The sequence below is a fragment of the Nelusetta ayraudi genome, unplaced genomic scaffold, assembly GCF_046127955.1.
Source record: "Nelusetta ayraudi isolate G7.1 ecotype Tasmania unplaced genomic scaffold, CSIRO-AGI_Nayr_v1 ptg000022l, whole genome shotgun sequence".
In the NCBI taxonomy this organism is placed as follows: Eukaryota; Metazoa; Chordata; class Actinopteri; order Tetraodontiformes; family Monacanthidae; genus Nelusetta; species Nelusetta ayraudi.
This window is the reverse complement of record NW_027466072.1, coordinates 1,835,275-1,848,946: the sequence shown is the minus strand read 5'-3', so window position 1 is coordinate 1,848,946 and position 13,672 is coordinate 1,835,275. Positions and strand designations below refer to the sequence as shown.

At 43.0% G+C, this 13,672-nt stretch overlaps 1 protein-coding gene across 1 annotated transcript; it reads left to right on the top strand.

Annotated features, from left to right (window-relative positions):
• Nucleotides 1-323: 323 nt before the first annotated feature.
• Nucleotides 324-11,834, top strand: usp12b (ubiquitin specific peptidase 12b). Its single transcript, XM_076028044.1, has 10 exons — nucleotides 324-474; nucleotides 3,521-3,601; nucleotides 3,722-3,805; nucleotides 4,309-4,438; nucleotides 5,072-5,367; nucleotides 5,466-5,542; nucleotides 5,643-5,726; nucleotides 7,248-7,445; nucleotides 7,672-7,750; nucleotides 10,197-11,834. Exons 1-10 carry the CDS (start codon nucleotides 427-429, stop codon nucleotides 10,296-10,298), a joined length of 1,179 nt encoding a protein of 392 aa, XP_075884159.1. The 5' UTR covers nucleotides 324-426; the 3' UTR covers nucleotides 10,299-11,834.
• The last annotated feature ends 1,838 nt before the right edge of the window (nucleotides 11,835-13,672 follow it).

The window sequence follows — 13,672 nt, the reverse complement described above, 5'->3', positions numbered from 1 at the left end:
GTGTTTTAACCACTTTAATTAACCAAATATCCGAACTGAATATCGAATGGTACTGTGACAAAAACATTAATATATTTATTTTTATATTATTGCTTCTTAGTGTCATTGTGTGTTTATGAATGTGTTGTGGCTATGTAAAAGAAGAATATCTGTCACCTTTTGGGACAGACAATAAATAGTATCTTATCTTATCTTATCTCGAACTATCTCGTTCACATGTCATTTCGAAACCATGTGTCATTTGTTGTGCCCAATTTGCATTCTCACGTCCGTCAAGCGCAAGACCGGAAGTGAAGCGTGCTACTTTGTGTGCGTCTTGACAGTAATACGAGAAAGGGGCAGAAGAAGGCTCTCCCGGAAACTCTGCAGCCGCATCGGCTCTGATAATTTCAACATCGGGGTTCGGTCCAACATGGCGGCTTACGGATGGAAATACTGATGACAGTCCGAAAGATCGCCTCGATTTGTACGATGGTAAAGAGCTGCTTTGTTTTGGCTTCGTCGTTGGTTTTTGGTGCGCCGTGCCTGGTGTCCAGTGCCAGGACGCTAGGCTAGTTAGCTGTGCGCTAACCCTAATAGGGCAACATGATAATAACATGTAGGGCTTAGCACAAAGTTGTACAGCATAGCTTGTTCACAGAAAGATAGATATAGGTTTGTTTCAAAAACGGTTTGATAGAATGCTCGTCCAGAGGTTATTTCCCCCAGCTTTGCTTGATGCTTCTGGTTTGTTTTTGCGAGAAGGGCAGGGTTGACCAACGGGCAAATACGATCTTAGCATAGCATGATAGCTCGCTGATGGCTCTCAGGACAAAGTTGTTTGGTCATTTTTTTCTTGCCTTTCAAATTTAACTCTCACATATTATAATACGATTATAACGCAAATATAAGTGTCACATATTTAAGAGTATTTAATTAAACAGAATGTCATTACTTGTAACGTCGGACACTTCAGCTAGTTACCCCAGCCGAACTGCCTCTTGTGCTAATTAACCATTCTGACTGAAAGCGATAGGAAACTTCTCGTTTCCTGTTATGGGATACACCCTGGTCGTTTCCTCCAGGTCGACAATCGCCTACTTTCCAGGTTTTCGTTTTCAACATTGAGAACACATTATTTTACTTTTGGTCGTAAAACTCCCGGCTATTTTCCGAGTTTGTGCGTTAAACTTATAAAGTGCTTTAATTCCCCAGACAGCTGTCATGTCACCTTGGTTTGTTGAGCATTCAACCACACATCAAACGAGTTTAAATCATGAGTTTTCAATCAGTCTCGTCTTTCTGAATGGATTTTCTGAGGGCATTTTCAACATTGATTGCTTCAGTAAAGCCTCTGTGGCTGAAGGGCATCCACCTGTTGGCAAGGTGGTTCCAGAACTGTGAAGAATAGAAAGGCCAGACAGCTCAATTTACATCCAGTGCAAGTTAACTTTTATCTTAAGTTATGTTACTGCATGCGTCAGTCTGAGAACAAGTCCAGGGATCTTAAAACCACAAGATTAACTTGTGACTGTAACTCATCCTGTTTATGCCCGCTGCACTTTTCAGAGCTGACATATGGTCGGGCAGATGCTGCAGAGAAGTGTGCCGCAGTCTTTTTAGAGCGTGTAGGCTGCTGTGATTCTAGGCCGACAGCAACAGCAGCACTTACTTTAACCTTCTTGGGACCACATGCATGAGTGTGCAATCTGTTCATGAATAAAAGCGGCAATATATATTTTTTTTGGCAAATTAGCTACACTGAAGGAAACCGTCAGTTATGCTCCACCCTAAAGGTGCCATATTGTGAAAAATTTACCTAACTGATATGTATATATATATATATATATATATATATATATATATATATATATATATATATATATATATATATATATATATACATATGTATATTTAACTATAGGGTATTTTTTTGTGCCAGGTTGCTCTGCCCGAGTCCAGAGTTAAAACGTGTTTAATATGGGGCCTTTAAACCTGATTAGTATGCTGAATGCTAACATTCAGCGTATTAGACTAAATTAATTTTGTTATGCAAGTCGAGTCATGGTCTTAAACGGACAAGGGCAAATATGTTCTTTGGTTTTGCAATTTTTGCATATTTGCGCTTGTCCAGAGGAATTTGAGGTTTCTGCATGTTTGCTGTGCTTAAAAAGAGAATGAACAATTTCAAAGCACTTCATTTAAGTGAAGCCCAGTAGTCAGTCATTGCTGAGAAGATCTGGTGTTCTGCTTGTCATTTTGGGTGGACTTTATGGCTCTGATCATTATTATAATTCTCAAATTGTCGCTACAATCAGAGGGTGTCAGAGATCAAACCACAGCACACCACTGGGAACCAGATGTGTGTTAAATACACAGAAATATTCTGATCAAATTGACAAGATATTTATTTGAATGATTTGAATTTGAATTTTTTTTTGGATATAAAGGTGTTGGCGATGCAATTTAGCAGCGCCTTTTATTGTGGCGGAGCTTATGTTTCAGTGATCTACCGGGCTCATGAACAGCATCTGTTTTTGTTTTTGTTTTTCACCAGGGTGGAACACAACCTTGACGTTAGTTCTGCTCCCTCTGCTATAGAGCCAGACTGTCTGCTTTGAACAAAATAGCTGTTGAACAGTTTATAACACAGGTGTGTGTGTGTGTGTGTGTGTGTGTGTGTGTGTGTGTGTGTGTGTGTGTGTGTGTGTGTGTGTGTGTGTGTGTGTGTGTGTGTGTGTGTGTGTGTGTGTGTGTGTGTACGCTTTGTGTTTGGATGCTGCAATGGTTGACAAATAACCATGTGTGAGCTGCAGGGGTGAGTGATAACAATGTGGCTCCACTTATGTGGAGGAAGGAATAGCTGCATCATCATCATCATCATCATCACCCCTCTCCTCTTTCTCTGCTCACTTAATACAGGCAGGGATTTCTAGAAGCGCACAGCAACTGACCTTCAGAATCAAGAAGTGTTCTGTTGACGCCAGGCAACTTGCCTCATTAAATGTTACTACAATAGACTCGAGTTTGTCTTGGATTTTGGTATGTTAGGTGTTTTCATGAGTCATCCAACCAAATGCCTTGATGAAGGTCGCCATTTGGTATTTGTTCTCCCACCCAATAGGACACCTAGGCACAAAGAATATTACTCGGTTAACTGTGAAAATAACTAGAATGGTCATTGGTCAGTCATTGGCAGGGGCTTACTTTCTTTTGAGTGTGAAAATCACATCAGTGCTTTAAACATATTTAATCACTGAACTGCTTTGCTGCGCTAATTGGGTTACTTGGAAAAGAGATTGACCTTGAACAACACAAGCGTATGACATGATGTTATGGGCTGTATTACCTTAATGGCCCGTTTTAGTTAGCGCTCTTGTCCACAACACGCTGTTTTGACAGCTTAGCAGAATGGAGATTAGTGAAAGGAACTGAGGCGGCAGTAGGAAGAAAAAGGTTGACGTGAGGAAACGTCATCGATTCTTTTACAACCTGCAATGTTTCCAGAAAATCCACTCAAGCATCTCCTCTGCTGTTTCAGGGCGCCAATGCCTCAGCCTTGGAAAAGGAGATTGGACCGGAACAGTTTCCCGTGAATGAACACTACTTTGGATTGGTCAATGTATGTACCATTGGCGACAACCACAGTGTTATTTTTAAGCTTGTGCCTGTCACAATCTCCCCTCCTAAACTCCCTCCATTTTTATGTCATTTTGCATGTTGTGGTTTTTTTTCTTCCTAGTTCGGCAACACCTGCTACTGCAACTCGGTGCTGCAGGCCCTGTACTTCTGTCGGCCCTTCAGGGAAAAGGTGTTGGCATACAAAGTAAGTGACTTTCTGTACGCTGTTTTTGTGTTTGCACATTCATTTGCTGGAATAAAGAGAGATTTTTTTTTCAGGTAATCACAAAGTTCATTTGTTAAAGAGATATTTTCTCCCAAATTCAGCTCCGTTCAAACCAAGCAAAGCCACAAATGAACTCCTACAGTTCGTATCTATAGTGACAGTGACAGGGTGAGCAGGGTCTTGTTTGGGCTGAAGGTTGAACTGTCCTCTGTAAAGCCGCACTAATGCGAAACTTGGAGTGAGTGATGCACATAAAATTTCCTGTTTCATTAAGATTATCAAAGGTTTCCATGGTGTGCAGGATCACAATGGATTTAGTCCAATAATATTGACTGCCTTAGGAGAAGGAAGAATTCTCCTGTTTATTAACCTGTGTGTGTGTGTGTGTGTGTGTGTGTGTCACATAAAATGTCACGTTGAGTCGAGCTGTCAGTAATTGAAACGTCTTCAGCTGTCTAAATGTTATTTCTGCTTCTTTTAAGGTTCAGCCTCGTCGCAAGGAATCCCTCCTCACCTGTCTGGCCGATCTGTTTAACAGTATTGCCACACAGAAGAAGAAAGTTGGTGTCATCCCTCCCAAGAAGTTCATCTCACGACTAAGAAAAGAAAATGGTGACTTCACCTTTTCTCCATCTGCATTTATAGGAACTGTATTTCTCCCTCAAAAATGTCTTTATTAGCAAATATTAGCACAGTGTCAACAGCTGCGTTTCCATGACCACTAGAATTGTGCAGAACCTAAATATCGCAATAAAAGAAAGTAAAAAAAAAAAGTGCCTAAACTACTTCTTCAGCACATAGCCCCGCCCCTCCAGTCCTACTGCACTGTTTAGGGGAAGTTTGGGATTTATAAAGTTTTTTTTTCCCTCCATGTAATCAAAATCCTGGCTAAACAAGTCAAGTTCCTGCAGTAGAAAAGGGGCCTCGGTATTGCTTACTGTCCTAATGCAACGACCTTGCCACACACGGATCAGTGAAGGAGTGAAGGAGGAAAGATACTGTAAGGGCTGCAGGGGAAGGTTCACGGCTGAGAAATTAATATCACAGCCGAGGAAATATAAAACAGTCTGGCAAGTCTTGCAGCGGAAAACAGATGATGTGGAAGAAGAGATTTTAATTAGCTTTGCTTGTCAACGCATGCAGCTGCTCTTGTTGTTTCCTTGGTGCCCCCCCCCCCCCCCCCCAAATGTTCAATATTCAATCAATGTTTCTCATCACTGCCTCTCCAAATGTGGCCCCCCTCAGAGCTTTTTGACAACTACATGCAGCAGGATGCCCACGAATTCCTCAACTACCTCCTCAACACCATCGCCGACCTGCTCCAGGAGGAGAAGAGCCAGGAACGACAGCAGAATGGAAAGCTGGTGCAGAACGGTGGAGGAGGTGGCGCAGGAGGTTGCGGCGAGGGCGGAGGAGGTGGGGGAGGAGGAGGAGGAGGAGGAGGAGACGGGGATGGAGGAAAGGAGACGCAGCAGACGTGGGTCCACGAGATCTTCCAGGGAACACTGACCAATGAGACGCGCTGCCTTAACTGTGAAGCTGTAAGTTCCCAGAAGAATTTCTTCAGGCTGGGAGTTTGGCTCTTTAAAACAGTTTGCTTTTTGCATCACAAAACAATGACCTCTTGTTTGCACGGCAGGTGAGCAGTAAAGATGAGGACTTCCTGGATCTGTCAGTGGACGTGGAGCAGAACACCTCCATCACGCACTGTCTCAGGTAGCGGCCGCCTCCGATCAGCCGGCCGGCCGGCCGCAGCCTGCTGCACCCACCTGAAATTGGCTAAAGTGGTTTTTGCATTTGTGTCTCTTCTCAACAGGGGCTTCAGCAACACAGAGACGTTATGCAGTGAATACAAATACTACTGTGAGCAGTGTCGCAGCAAACAGGAAGCCCAAAAAAGGTTGGACAGCGTCATCAGCTTGCTGTTATATTCTGACCTTTCTCCTCTCTCCTTTTGAAGTTTACTGTGCAGCTGGAACAAAAGTTTTTGGACATTTATGATGTATTGTATTTACGTTCTTCAGTCTTCAAGTGCACATGCACTGTTCAGTGTACAAGAAGCATGAAAATGTAGTTTTCTTATTTTGTGTTATTAACAATAAGCAACAACATTGTAATTTGTTTGTGTCCCCCTGAAGCAGCCAAACCTTCTGAAACACACAAAGAGTTTTGTCTTGCAAACGTTCAATGACAATAATTGGGATTGAGTAAAATTTTCATGGTGTCCAAAAACTTCTAACTAAATAATTTTCTGCTTGCAAGGAAACCAATTGTATATTTTGAGAGCCCTGGATACACATGCACACCGTCCATGCACTCCAGTTCAGCAGCTGAGAGCAGCAACACAACAGCTGTGAGCGCACAACAAATCTGGCCACTTGCTAGATGGACTTTTACACGATGTGGGCGGAAACCAAGGCAGGGCGCACTGCTCTGTCATTGGTCCATTTTCAACCTCCAGTGCTCTGGAATCTCTGCTGCTCCCCCCCTCCCCCCTTAAATCTTTACTGAAGATGACAAAACTAAAGAGCCGGGTGAATGTTCAAATAAAGATATGAAATAGTGAGAACAAAGGAGAGTCAGCCGGGCTTTGGATGCACTGTGTTGTTTTCCATTTCCTCTTTGAAGATTATACATTGTTTAAGTGAGGAAATTTGGCCTCATTTATCAGTCAGTCAGTTCTTTAGCCCAAATTCACATTGACTTCAAAGGCCTTTACGTTCAAGACAGAGGCAAGACGCTCTACCCTGAGGGAAAACTAAAGACCCTAAAGTAGGGGAAGAGAAGAGGGAGGGAGGGAGACACAGACCAGGAACCTTTCTCTCCGGGAGGGGTTGCAGTGGGTGTCACATACGAGTATATTTCCCTAATATGACCAGCAAATTCATTCTATGTAATTTGTTCCTCATCTTGCTTTGGTAGTGGTTCAGACTGCAGCTTACTAGAATAGAATAGAAACGTCTCTCTCTGTCAAAACAGACGTCTTTATCCGCTCCAGCTGTCAAAACCTCAAATCTCATCGGTCCAAAATGGACCAATCACAGAAGAGTCCGTCCTGCTTTGGTTTCTGCCTTCATAGAGCAAAAAAAGGTCGAGTGAGCGGCTTTCGTCTTTGCGAGAGCGCGAGTGAGTGTGCAAGCTGTCGTGTCTCTGCTCTTGGCTGCTGAACTGGAGTGTGTGTGCAATGTTTATCCACAGTGTGACAACAAACAGTCTGCAGGAATAAACACTTCCTCACGCTGCCGTCACCGCCGCCGAGCTTTAATGTGTGCACAGTTTGCTTTCACGCGTTATTTGTTCCTCTGACGTTCTTTGTCATGGACAAACTGCAGAAGGCAAGTCTTTCCGTTCTCACAGCGTTGTCCTCACCAGCCGACTGCTGCTGCTGCTGCTCGTCTCACTCAAACACTCTCTCAATCAGAATGCGAGTGAAGAAGTTGCCCATGATCCTCGCCCTCCACCTCAAGCGCTTTAAGTACATGGACCAGCTGCACCGCTACACCAAGCTGTCATATCGCGTTGTCTTCCCCCTGGAGCTCCGCCTCTTCAACACGTCTGGGGACGCCACCAACCCGGACCGCATGTACGACCTGGTGGCCGTTGTAGTACACTGTGGCAGGTGACTATTGTTTTCTGTCCATCGGCTCCAACAATCCAAAAACCTTCTTTGTTTTTAGGTTGGCATTTATTCAGCATCACTGTCAAAGTTGAGAACATTTCCAGATGTGTGGTTCTGGTGATTTTGAGAGTCTAGTTGGCAGATGGGTTCATTGTGACGTGTCTCTCGTGGTGCATCGTGCCAAGTATCTCACTGGTCTTTGCTCTCGCCTGTCCTCACTCTGCAGTGGTCCCAACCGTGGACACTACATCACCATCGTCAAGAGCCACGGCTTCTGGCTGCTCTTCGATGATGACATCGTAGAGGTGAGACCGAGTTTTCCTTTTGTTTTCCTTTAGTCTCAGCTGCAACAAAGTGGATTCTTTTTTTTGTTTCGAAAAAATAATCGATGGATTAGTTGACAACAAAACTAATGGTCAGTTGCAGTTGCTGGTATGAAGCCAGGTAGTGGGGAGGTAGTGGGATGGTAGTAGGGCAAAGCAGAGAGGTGTTTGGGAAGAAGTAGGGCTGTCCCGATGCTATATTTTCACTTCCGATACGATACCGATATTTCAACCTTGAATATCGGCCGATCCCGATATCAATCCGATATCAGCATGCTACAAAAGAAACATACTTTCATTCTTTATTCTGTAGTGTGGAGTGTTAAAAAGGCAGCATCAAGTGATATTACTCAAACAGAGAATAAAAGTCAAAAACAGTTGTATTGGAGAACATACCACTTATTATTAACAATTATTTAAAAAAAAAAACTGCGGAATAAAAAAAATAAATTAAAAAATAAATCAGGAGGCCGTGAACAATGACCCAAATAACTTATAGTGCAAACAATTCAAAACAAATTAACAAGTTTACTGCTCGTATATTCTGAAAACAACTGAGAGCAGGAACAAAAAAACAACAAAACAATATTGTCAGCTAGCTAAACTGGTGATGACCCTGACTCCTCCAGCTCCACTTTCTGCAGTCCGAGCATGATGTGGAGATTCTTTTTTCGCCGGAGTAGAATGGACTTCTTTCTATCGGAGTGTTAATATCGGAGACTTAAGATGACGTCCGATATAATCCGATATTCCTTTTTTGGCTGATATCGGACCGATATCCAATATCAATATCGGATCGGGACAGCCCTAGGAAGAAGTGAGAAAATGAATAAATAGCAGCTGTATTATTGCCTGGCCAACGCCGCCACACAGTGATGACTGCAGTCATATCCAGAATTGTAAAGCAATGGACCTCCAGCCATGAGTCTAAACACCGTCTGTCGGATAGGAAACCACAAGGAACTCGTTGAAGAGCTCTGCTTCTGCTGCTCCGGTGATGGCAAGTGAAGAGAGGGAAAATAGTCAAGAATCCGTCCGTTCACTAAAATACCCGTCAGCTGTCCAAACATTGCATTGTGTTCTGTCCTACACGAAGCACATCTGCTGTCCGTCCTGACCGTCCTGACTTGTGTTTAACGGAGAGGATGAATGTGGGCACCGTCAAAACGAGCCTTCATACTCTAATAAAAGCACATTTCAATGTGGTTTTGGCAGGATGTGTGATTCACTTCAGTTAATCTTCAGTCAGCCACATGCACACATGCTCAGTTCATTTTCTTTATATGTGAAGAACGATTTGATGGCTTAGCAATAAAGCTATCGGGTTACTGAGCGTGCATTATGCTTGACAAAAATTTCAAGTTTCCTCCGTGTGATTTGTGTCAGAGAAACCACATGGAAAAAATGATTACAAGGTTTAATTGTGTTTTCCCATTAAAATCATTTTAAAAACATTTTTGTTAATATATAGATTTAAAAAAAATAAAAAAATAAAAAAGAGAGAAGAAGAAGCTACATTTCAATGTAGCCTTGACCTGGAATATCATAGTGTTCAAAGTGTCCTACACTTATTATTTTGTGGTCACTTGACAAATTGACAAAATATTTTCTTTGAAAGCCTCCACATCGCACTGGCAGTTTGCTGCTCTCCCCCTCCTGTGTTGGGAAGGGGGACCACCCCAACATCTGGTCCTGTTGGGAAAACTGGCTCAGTTCCTTTGGATACAGAGAATACACTTCAGCGGTTGTGGAACAGAAACACTAAATTCAAATTTCTATGGTCTGATGGGATTTATTCTCTGCGTAGCAGTTCAGTGCTCTGCCTTTTGCACCCTTTTTCCAAAGACACTTTGATTAGAGCTGCTAGTGTCCGTAGCTGCGATTCCATGACCTCTAGATTTGCCAGAACCTAAATATGGCAATAAAAAAAACTGGAAACCGCTAAACTTTGAAAAACCTCTCAAATACGGCCCAAAGGTTTTGACGTCTCATGAGGTGGTTTTTCAGACCTGTCCATATAGAGCTATATCGCAAAAGTGTTATGGAAGCACTTTGTTCACATCAACGTGCGGGGTCACATGACCATTTGACTTCCAGTGAAATTTCATTTTGAAAGTCATCAAAGAGAAAAATATAACAAACAAAAGCAAACGAGATTTTACGAGAATGACGGCTTATGCACTTCACACCATTCAATGGAAACGCCTGCAAATCGCAATTGTACTTTGTCGAGATTTTTAGAAATATTGCTTTTATTTTGCAAAAAGAAACTGTCACGGAAACGCAGCTGCGGTTGGAGGTAATAGAGTTGTATAACTGTTCCACGAGGCTTCCAACTTTCACAGCAGTGAACCATGAGGCCTGCTTTACTTTACAAAGCAAACTTTGTTACAAGAACACTAAGAACTCTGTTTTTCTTCCCCCTTAGAAAATTGATGCGCAGGCAATCGAGGAGTTCTACGGTCTGACGTCTGACATTTCCAAGAACTCTGAGTCGGGATACATCCTGTTCTACCAGTCCAGAGACTGAGCCGGCCAGTGGTGAACCCCACCAACAGACTGTCAGGGGTGTGTGTGTGTGTGTGTGTGTGTGTGTGTGTGTGTGTGTGTGTGTGTGTGTGTGTGTGTGTGTGTGTGTGTGTGTGTGTGTGTGTGTGTGTGTGTGTGGTGGGGGCACTTGGGGCTGCAGCAAGCTCCTCCCCCTCCACCCAGTAAGCTCACATAAGTATCCCTGTGGGCGGAGCTTTGCACTGGAGCGCCGCCGGGCCGAGGTGCGGTGACGGTGGCGTGGCAGCCTCCTGGATCAGAGACGTGCGACTCCTCTGCAAACAGCACCTTAACGCAGGCGAGGCGGGAGGGGGGGACCGCCCACCCACCCACCCACCGCCGGCTTTGCACTGGGGCTTCAGCAACGGAAGGCAGCCAGCGATCCAAGAGGCTGACATCGCCGCAGAGTGACCATCACACGCTTGGTTTGTCATCGCTCTCTTCACCTGGCCGTGTGCATCCTTCAGCGCTTTGCGTTGGGTTTTTATGAGTTTTTTATTATTATTTTTTTTTTTACCGCGTGTAAACTTACGTACACTATTACGCCGGCACCGTGAGTTCACAATACAGAATGACCTTTGTCATCGTACAGTGCAGAAGGAAATTGAAAAGCTTCCCTCCTTCAGTGCAGTCAGACAATTTAAGAGAAATACAGTTTAAGCAAAAGAGCGAGGAGCACTTTCCACATGCAAGGAATCCTAAATGACAGTTAAATTACAAAAACAATAAATATTAAAGTGTTAAAAAGTTATAAATAAGAGGTAAACCATTGTCTTCATGTACACTGCCAGTCAAAGGTTTGGACACATTCTTCTGATGTCTCGGTTTTTCTTTCATTTTCATGACTGTTGACCTTGGAGATGGTCACTCAAGGCATCAAAACTATGAATGCACACATATAGAAATAACTCAAACAAGTTTTATATTTTAGATGATCTGGAATTGCATATGAAGCATGAACATAACAAATTGTCACAGCCTGACGGCTCCAACAGCCACGACAAAGACGAGAGAGACGCCACAGCACAAGGCAGCGAATGATTTATTCAACCAGAAATAAAGGAGGCGCAAAAAAAATAAGAGGAGTAATAGAGCATGAGCTGTGTGTCTGTAGGGAGAGAGAGACAGACTGAGACTGGTTAACGGGCAAGTAAAGCTTTTAACTGCTGGGCGACACGATGCCCAGATGTCCCCAGTGGCATTGGCTGCAGTGTCAATAGTCATGAGAATGAAAGAAGAGACGTTCAATTCCCAGCGTGCGTCCAAACTTTTGCCAGTCGCGTCGTCGCAAAGTGGGCTCCTCCTCTCGCAGGATACGAGGAGAAGCCCACAGTGCAGTGTGACGCTGGTGCGAGTCCTTCTGGTGCAGCTGCACCGCTGGCACACAGTCAGAAGCTTTTACATAACGTGTTTTTCCACTCCAGCCTCTTCAAGCCCTCCCCCAAACCCAGCGGCGCTCACAGTCTGCTGACGTGGACCCCTGCTAGTCAACTATATCAAATATGAAGTGACCAAGGGAGTGTGTGAGTGAGTGAGTGAGTGAGTGAGTGAGTGAGTGAGTGAGTGAGTGAGTAGTTGAGGATAGACTGCGACTGGGCAAGACAGCAGAGCCATCCTGAGTCAGGATGGAAGACCAAACATCATGTTAGCCTGTACTTCCTGTTCCTTAAAGCTCGCCAGTATTCCAGACTTTTTTTTTCTTTTCTTTTTTTTTTCCTCTCGCCTCATTTTTAACGCACAAAGAAACCAAATGCATGGTGTTTGGGTTTGATCCCTTTCTGAATGTTTTTCTACACTTGGCCAACGAGTTTGCCTCCAACTTCATTGGGACGATGGCTTACAGTGAATTCTGCTGACGTCAGATCACCTTGAAAATGAACTGGATTGTTGAAGAGAAATGGCTTGCGGTGCAAAAGTCACTTGTAACGGTCCTTACACACCGGGAGCGAATCGGCGAGGCAAATAATTTGTTGTTTTTTAAAAAAGAAAAACCTTGAAGTCAAGGGAATTAACAAGGAGCGAAACAGTGGCCGTTATGTTTTTTTCGCTCTTGTGTAGAATTTTGCGGAAGCGAAAAGGCGAACGGCTCGACCTCTGACCAATCAAAATGATGTTAGCATCTTATACACATATTTGCCTTTGCGCTAGTTGTGTACAGGAAAAATTTGCAGGCGAAAAATTTTCTTTTTGCGTTGTTTATTTGCGTGGCTTGGCCTGTTGCCTGGTGTGTAAGGACCTCAAGTCTGGTTTCTGACTGGTTGATGTTCAGTGAGATGTTCTGCTGGCGCACACGTGATTCAGCAGCATGTATTCTCTTAGGACCGTCTCTGTTAATCACGACCCCATAGTAAATCAACTGAACAATCGGGCCGCGGTGACATCAGCACTTCAAGTCAATTCCTAATCCAAAGTTCCAGATGTTGTTATCAGAAGCCCAGAAAAATTGTCATTTGTTGCTCAAATTCCATAAACGACTCATAAGAAGGTTTTTCTCCTCAGTTGAAAATTGAAGGCCACATTCCCCCACTGCTTTGCTCCAAATCTCTACATGAGTTCTGACCCAAATCAAGGGCTGCTGCAGGAGTTGGACCAAGTGATGGGTTTACATTTCACACCTTTAGCATATTTGAGCTAAATCAAGCACAAATTGAGAGTGGAGCTTGTTTTGATTCTGACTTTGAAAGAAAATTCAGTTTAATGAAAAGCACTTGTGGCCAAACTTTCAAATGTCTCCACCATCAAAAATCTGGTTGAAGTGTTTTTTTTTTCTTTTCCTAAATGGCACAAGAGTTGAAAACCCATTTAAAACAAATATTTTTATTTAATTACCATTAAGATTTTTTTTTTATTAGTATTATAATTATGAATATTCTGTTATATATATTTTTTTTATTAGAACTTTCAGTTGTTTGTTATAATTCACTTATTTGTCCAGTCTACCGTTCTTGTGTAGGCCACTTCAGAAATGATACAAATCGCTTTTGGTTTGATTTGGAAGTGTGTGACAGCAGATGTTAATGTGTACATAAATACAGATGTTATTATTTGAATATAAATATTTACATGCTTAAAATGATAAGCAGACTTGGATTCGAAATTGTTTGTGGACTTTTTATCTTGAATGAATTTTTATTCTAATTACGAATGACACGCAGGGAAAGTCAATTCCAACAACCCAAAGCGTTATTAGCTCCTGTGTGTTGTCTGATTGGCTACACTAGTAATACACAAACACCTGTCTGACTTGATTCAAGTTTGAAGAAACTGCTGTGCAGGATGCAACTGACCAAAAACTGTTATACCACTGTATTTAAGGAGGAAAAAAAAAGTTTCACTTTAAAAGCACACTAATGGAAG

Coding starts and splice junctions, on each gene's coding strand:
- usp12b (XM_076028044.1), top strand. CDS start 427: ATGGAAATACTGATGACAGTCCGAAAGATCGCCTCGATTTGTACGATG. Junction 4,439..5,071: donor ACGACTAAGAAAAGAAAATG/GTGACTTCACCT, acceptor GGCCCCCCTCAG/AGCTTTTTGACAACTACATG. Junction 5,368..5,465: donor GCTGCCTTAACTGTGAAGCT/GTAAGTTCCCAG, acceptor TTTGCACGGCAG/GTGAGCAGTAAAGATGAGGA.